At 32.7% G+C, this 7387-nt stretch overlaps 1 protein-coding gene across 1 annotated transcript; it reads right to left on the reverse strand.

Moving 5' to 3' along the window:
- Window positions 1-286: 286 nt before the first annotated feature.
- Window positions 287-4849, reverse strand: LOC133817466 (putative disease resistance protein RGA1). The gene is made up of 2 exons (XM_062249994.1): window positions 619-4849; window positions 287-541 (listed from the first exon to the last, which is right to left on the reverse strand). Exons 1-2 carry the CDS (start codon window positions 4581-4583, stop codon window positions 532-534), a joined length of 3975 nt encoding a protein of 1324 aa, XP_062105978.1. The 5' UTR covers window positions 4584-4849; the 3' UTR covers window positions 287-531.
- Window positions 4850-7387: the final 2538 nt, after the last annotated feature.

The following is a 7387-nucleotide window of genomic DNA, read 5'->3' on the forward strand; positions in this document are numbered from 1 at the left end:
AAAATAAATGTTATGGCCGGAACTGGATTGATCAGAAAACAAAAAAAAAATTCACCGCTGGAAGGAATTATCAATCTCAAAACACGTGCTCTCTCTTACCAAAAATTCTTTTATATATAATATTATTTATTTAAAATTTATATGATAATGATATAAATTTAATAAATATAATTAATAAATTATATAAATAAAACTAAACAAATTTGATTTGCGGTAGATACATAAATATTATGTGTCAAACTGCTTGTTCCAAGTTAGTTATCTTATATTTAAAATGGGAACAGAATTAACACAACTTTATTTCTTTCTTTGTCATTGAGAATTAATGAATAAAAAAACAGTATGGAAAGCTATCGCTTTTATAAAATAATTATAACAATCATACGGAGAGAGCTAAAAACTATGAAATCTATAACAAGAGATAAAATGGAGGAGTTTACAGATTTTGTAAAATTATCAGAAAGCAAAAGAAGCTCTGTGCTTACCATCGTGGCCGCCATATTCCGCACAATCCTATTTCTTGATCTTTTTTTAGTCGGTCCTGTATAAAAAGTTGTAATTGAGAACATTTCTTTTTTTAAAAAAAAAATAACAATAAACAAAGAAGAATAGCAATACCTGTAACAACCAACAGAGGATTTTAAACTATCTTGTGGACTTGTACAGATTTTTAATATGCTTTCAATGTGAGAAACTTGAGGGCAGTGCTCAATCTCCACTTTTGAGGATGCAATTAGGCTCAGTTTATCAGGTCCTATTGTCAAATTGGGGCAGACCTTTATTGAAATTTTCTTAAGTGATGTGCCGTTGCTTATCCACTTGGGAATTTTCATCAATCCGTGGCAGTGCCAAATACAGAGTTGTTGAAGGGTAGTCACTTGTTTAAGTCCTTTAAGGAGAGCTTTAATGTCATCGATATGATCAAAAGTCAAAGAACGGAGGCTACGAAGGAACTCCCACATATTCCTTTCACATTTGGACATATGAATGATTTGAAGTGTCTTCAGTTTGGAGAGAGGGGGGTCTATGAAAGATGTTGATGGTGAAGATGGTGCTTCAAATTCAGATGTCCTTGGAATTACTTTCTCTTCTTTTGCTGCCAAAGTCCGTTTGAATGGCTCCCAACTAGTGTTTTTCAGAACTAGTAGCTCTTCTAGACACGGAAACAGAGGCATGGAAGTCAGTTTGGGGCAATCCTCAACAACTAATTTAGAAAGACAAGTAAATGTAGTTTCTTCTTCTTCAGCCTCTTTCCGCCAACTCTTAAGTTCTGGCAAATTAGTAAGCCGAAGCTCTTTCAAGGACGAAAATGATGTTGTTGATTCGTTAGTCATCAATGTTTCCTCCAAAATGTACTCCAGCTTCATCAACTCATCTACTACCAATACTTCAAGATTAGGCAAGTGGCTCACTGGCGGTAGGCACTGACAACTATTGCATCTCGATAAAGATAATTTGACAAGGCTCTTACACAATGGAAGCCAACTCGAAAACTTGATGCCACCATAAGCAGATAGAGACAATTCTCTAAGACTTGGATGTGGCTTAAGATCTTCTAGTGTCTCTTCACAATAAGCTTGATTAATAGGATCGACAACATTCCAGATCAATATTAAGGATGTAAGATGTTCCTTTTTGTCCAACTTTGCTTCTGCTGTCTTATCTTCTTCCCGAAAACTCAAATTTCTAATTGTGAGCTTGCCTCTCAAGTAATCTAGACCACTTAGTTCATCGAGCTTGCCACTTTGTTTTGAGACAGAGGTAGTGCCCTTATTCAACACAAATTCTGATAATGTTCGAAGCTCAGATAGTCGACGTAGTCCTCGTGGCATCTGAGTCAAACAATAGCATGACTCGCATTCGAGCTTTCTCAAGTTGGCTAACTTGGTAATGCCTCTGGACAATTTTTGGAGATTACTGCAATGGTTGAGTTTCAGAGTTTGCAAATTTTGCAGTCTACTAATAGAATTTGGTAATGCCCTGATATTCACATTTTGAGAAAGATCAAGATACCTTAGAAACTTCAACTCACCGATAGAATTTGGCAATACCTCAATGCCAATGTTATGCAAATCCAGCGCCCGTAACATCTCGAGTTTCAGAATTTTGTCACAAACTGACTCCCTTGATCTCCCTTCAACAGTCCATCGATGTTGATTAGGCAAAATAAAACTCCGAACCATTTTTGATCTATTTTCTGGAATTGGAATCTGCCAAGAAGAATATAAATGAAAATCGAATGATAGATGGCGAAGTGAGTCACCAAATTCGTCATCCTTTAAACGTATAGTAGCACAACGTATAGTAGCACAAGCATTCGGATGTGCTTTTCTCACAAAATCATGCATTGCATTTAACATTTTGCATTTTGTTATCTTGTCCAGCTCATCTTTCTTAGTTTCTTGAAAAAAAGATCTTCGAAGTAAATCTATAAAATAATCATAACCAATGTCTTCTGGATGTTGTTTTTCTTCAGGCTGTATAAAGCCCTGCGACATCCACAAAGTTATGAGTGATTCTACATCAATTTCATAATCTTTAGGAAAAAGAGCACAGTAAGACAAACAATCTTGCAAAGTATAGGGCAAATGACCATAACTCAACTGAAGAGCTGCTGATACATCAGAAACACCCTCATCTAATTTCTTTGAAAGCTCCTTCTCATGGAATGACTGCCACTCAGTTTCTGGATTTTTTGAAAACAATATGCTTCCAATTGTCCGTATGATGAGAGGGATTCCCCAACATATTTTCACTATCTCTTTTCCAATTTTCATAATATGAGGGTCGGTTGAATGTTCTTCACGCACAAAGGCAACTTTCTGAAATAGTAACCAAGAATTATCTTCATCTAGCTTCTTTAAAGCATATTTTTGATTCCCTCCTGTATTGTTTGCAGCCTCTTTACTACGGGTAGTTATAATAATTCTGCTTCCATTTGCACCAACTGATAACAAGTCTCTTAGATCCTGCCATTCGCTTTCATTCTCTATCAAATAATCATCAAGAACGAGGAGATACCGCTTTTGTTGTATTTGTAGATGAAGAAGAATTACCAATTGATCAATCACAAGGTCAAGGTCTTTTGGATCATTACCTGTAATAGAAAGAATGATCTTTTCAACAATTACTTTCTTATCTAAGATATCACTGACAAGCACCCAGATTTTAAGATCAAAATGACATTGCACCTTGTCGTCATCGAAAATGTGTTTAGCAAGTGTTGTTTTTCCCAATCCTTCCATGCCCACAATGGGAATGACCACCAAGTAAGGGTAGCCATCCAACAACTTCACCATGATTTCTTTTTTGTCATCATCTCTCCCAATAAACATTTCTTGAGGTACAAAAGAGTGAGTTTGTTTGCACGGTCCATTTGCAACTCCGGTCTCTTCGCCATTCTCTACCGACAGGAAGACTAACTTCTTCAGTTCTGCATTGATTTTTTCTACATCATTAAATGCCTGCCAGTGATAAAGGTCAACTTTAAGACGCAGAATACTTGAGATGACACATATAAATAAAGGAACTCCGTCACATTTTGCTGCAATATCTCTCCCTATTTGCTCGAACTCTGGGGCGTTCGGGTGGCTTTCGCTTATAAGAGCTCTTCTTTTGAGAAGAACCCAAGAGTCTTCTTCAGTCAAACGATCCAAATGATAGGATTGAAGAGAACCCGTACGTGTTATGTTAGCAACCTTTTCACTGCAGGTAGTGAGTAACACACAGGTACCCTTCGCACAACCCATTAACAAGTCCTTTAAGCTGTGCCAAAAAGGATGACTATCATCTACCATATCATCCATTACAATGAAGCATCTCTTTCCGTCTATTGCTTTTCTTAGTTCCTTCTGCAACCGATCCATCTCAGGATAACAATTAGCTGGTTCACCTACACCTGCACTATTAAGAAGCCCCATGACAATCTTTGTCGTGTTACAATCATCACCTGTGAAAGCCCATAGACGCAGATCGAAAGTTTGTTGAATCTTGTCATCATTGTAGACATTTCGAGCAAGGGTTGTTTTTCCCATTCCTTTAGCGCCAACAACAAGAATCACCCTAACATTCTCTTCTTCAGTATCTATTTTTGCTGGTTGGTGCAGTATAAGTTTCATGATCTCTGTTTTGTCATTGTCCCTCCCTATAACCTCTTCTTCTTCTTTAGAAGCCACAGTAAAAGTTCCATCTTTTTGTTCTTTTATTTTTAAGAGCATCTGATCTACTGTTTTCTTTACTTCATCGATTTTGTAACAAAGTTTGTAGCTAACATAAAGTGGGCTTGAGAATGAGAAGAAAGTGAGTACCTTTTCGGCTGCAGACATGACACGTCTACTCCGAACCACTGTCAACATTTCTTCCAACAAATTTTCAGTACGATGAAATGCACCTTCAAGCTTTCCAAGTAAACGTTTGAATTCTTCTCTATCATCCTGCTGGAACTCACAAAGTAAAGGATTCACAGCCAAAATATTCTCTTTAAGATTCGACAACTCACCGACAACACCAATCTCCTTCAAATCTGAAGATCGCAACAACTGAAGGATCCTATGTGCAACGGGCACCAGGTTTCGATCAGCCATGAAAGGTAATTTTTACTCCCCCAAAACCTTTCTTCTTCTATTTTCCCTCAATTTCTTCACGTGCTTGAGGTATATAATCAAAAGTAGAGAACCTTTGAACGAAAAAGTAGGTTGTGGGTAACGATAACGGGAGATTCGTTTTAGCTTTCGAATCACCAACTTTACACAAACATGAACACTCACGCACATTAGCAAAGTAGTGATGATCTAATGAATTTGCTCCATACAATTATTATCTACGAAGTGGATGATGTCCGTACTGTAGTGATGATATTTTTTTGGGTTAGTAGCATATGGGGTCACCATTTTATTACTATTGTATCACATAGGTCCCCTTGAGCACTTAAGTCCCCATTTTTTGTTAAATGAAACAAATTAGTCCCTAGTTCTATTTTCCATCCGAGAACCATTAATCCAATGGGTAAAATGGTAATTTTACATTTGGGAGGATTGAGTTCTTATATTTTATTTTAATGTAGCTTCTTTACCACTTCAAAAAAAAAAATGCTGCTTCTTTTTAAGACAATAATTATTTTCTTCTTTCTTTTTAATAGATATTAAAGCTATGTAATTGTCTGGATTAAAAATAAAAAAGCAAATTTATTTATATTAAAGAAATGTATATCATACAACACAAACAAAATTTACAAGAAATTATGCAAGAAAAAAATGTATAATCTAATAAGAAAGTTACCAATAAGAAAAAAATAATACACATTAAGATGAAATATTTCCTTTTAATTTTATCATGTTTGATAATAAAAACAATTACATATACGATGAAAGTATTTAGAAAATAAATTTAGTTTTGTTGTGAATAGTTTAATCAATATGCTCCTATTGATAATAATAATTAATGAGAAATTTGCGGTCAAACTCCGTTATGTTTTTTTTGTTGAACACTTAATCCAATTTTCTTTAATTTTGGTAGGAAAACCCCCTTATGTTTGTTTTGTTGAACACTTAATCCTTTTTTCTTTAATTTTGGTGGGAAAACTCCCTTATGTTTGTTTTGTTGAACACTTAACCCCCCTTTCTTTAATTTTGATGGGAAAACCCCCTTAAGTTTGGCCATAAAAAATTAGTGCTCATGATAAATATAGAGTTGATGAAAGTTTGGCTAGAAAATTTCTTATGTTTGTAGGTGTTATAACCAGTTTCTTAGCTCTGATTGTATTTATTGACTGAAATTTCTTGTTAGCATATTTGCAGAATCTTGCAGATCCTATATTTATCATGAGCACTAATTTTTGCTTTGTCAATTTAAACAAATATTATATAGTAAATATTATTTGATAGTTGCAATTGTGAATCAGCATCAGGATGGACCTTTCGGATAGTCTTATTTTTTAAGTATTGTTTACTTTGGGTCGTAGATTTAGATTTTATTTATTAGATTTATTTTATTATGTATTATTTTCAAAACACAAAAATAGTTTTAATTTTCCACCTGTGTATTAAAGCAGCCACGTTGGTAGATAGGCTGAGTTTGATTGTGTGGATAACGGGGTCAATGCACGGAACAGTGAATTGCAAACGGAACGAGACTTAAGGGGGTTTTCCCACCAAAATTAAAGAAAAGGGGGTTAAGTGTTCAACAAAACAAACATAAGAGGGTTTGCCTGCAAATTTCTCTCAAACATAAGGGGGTTTTCCCACCAAAATTAAAGAAAAGGGGATTAAGTGTTCAACAAAACAAACATAAATGGGTTTTTCCATCAAAATTAAAGAAAATGAGGTTAAGTGTTCAACAAAACAAATATAAGGGGGTTTGGCCGCAAATTTCTCATAATTAATATACTTTCTTTTATTTCCAAGTATAGTTTTAATTTTTTCTTTTGTATTTTTTTTTGTTATATCTCTAAATTGAATTCATTCTTATTTTGATTATTGAAATAGTATTTCTATTATTAATTTTTGAATAAATTGGATTTTTTCCCCTGAATTATTATCACTACCTTATTGTGTCCCCTCAACTTTTCGCATTGTTTTAAATTCTCTTCAAACTATTATTGTTATCTTATTGTGTAATTTCTGTTAGTTTTCATCCTACATGGCTAACAAAGTGATGATTTGACACTTAAGGTAGTGACGTGGCATTGACACGTCACTACCGCGTATATAATTAAAATTTAAAAAATGATTAAAAAATATAAAAATTATTTCGAAAGATTGAAAAAATAAAAAATAACTTAAAAATTATAAAATCTAATTTTTTTTTTTACTTTTTTCTTTCTTCTCCTCCATTTAAAAATTATAATTTGTTCTTAATATTTAAAATTAAATATGTGAAAAGAGAAAAAAGAAAAAAAATATTTTAATAGGAAAATATATTTAATAAAAAATTATTTTACTAAAAAATTATTAAAGTTCTTTTCTTATTAAAATAATTTTTTTTTACTTTTTTCTTTTCTTTTTTCTATTTTTATTTTTTTCTCTTTGTTCTCCTCCATTGAGAAAGAAAAAAAAAGTAAAAATAGAAAAAAAGAAAAGAAAAAGAAGTAAAAAAATATATATTTAATAATATTTTAGTAAAATAGATTTTTTATTTTTAAATTGTTACTAAAAATTATTAAATATCTTTTCTTATTAAAATATATATTTTTACTTTTTTTCTTTTCTTTTTTTCTATTTTTTCTTATTTAAATTTAAATATTAAGAAAAAAATTATAATTTTTAAATGGATGAGAAGAAAGAAAAAAAGAAAAAAGAAGAAAAAAATAGAATTTTTAAATTATTTTTTGAAATATTTTTTATTTTTAATTATACAAGTGGAAGTAACGTGGCATGACATGAAAATGTCA

This window comes from Humulus lupulus, chromosome 2 (genome assembly GCF_963169125.1).
Source record: "Humulus lupulus chromosome 2, drHumLupu1.1, whole genome shotgun sequence".
Taxonomy (NCBI): Eukaryota; Viridiplantae; Streptophyta; class Magnoliopsida; order Rosales; family Cannabaceae; genus Humulus; species Humulus lupulus.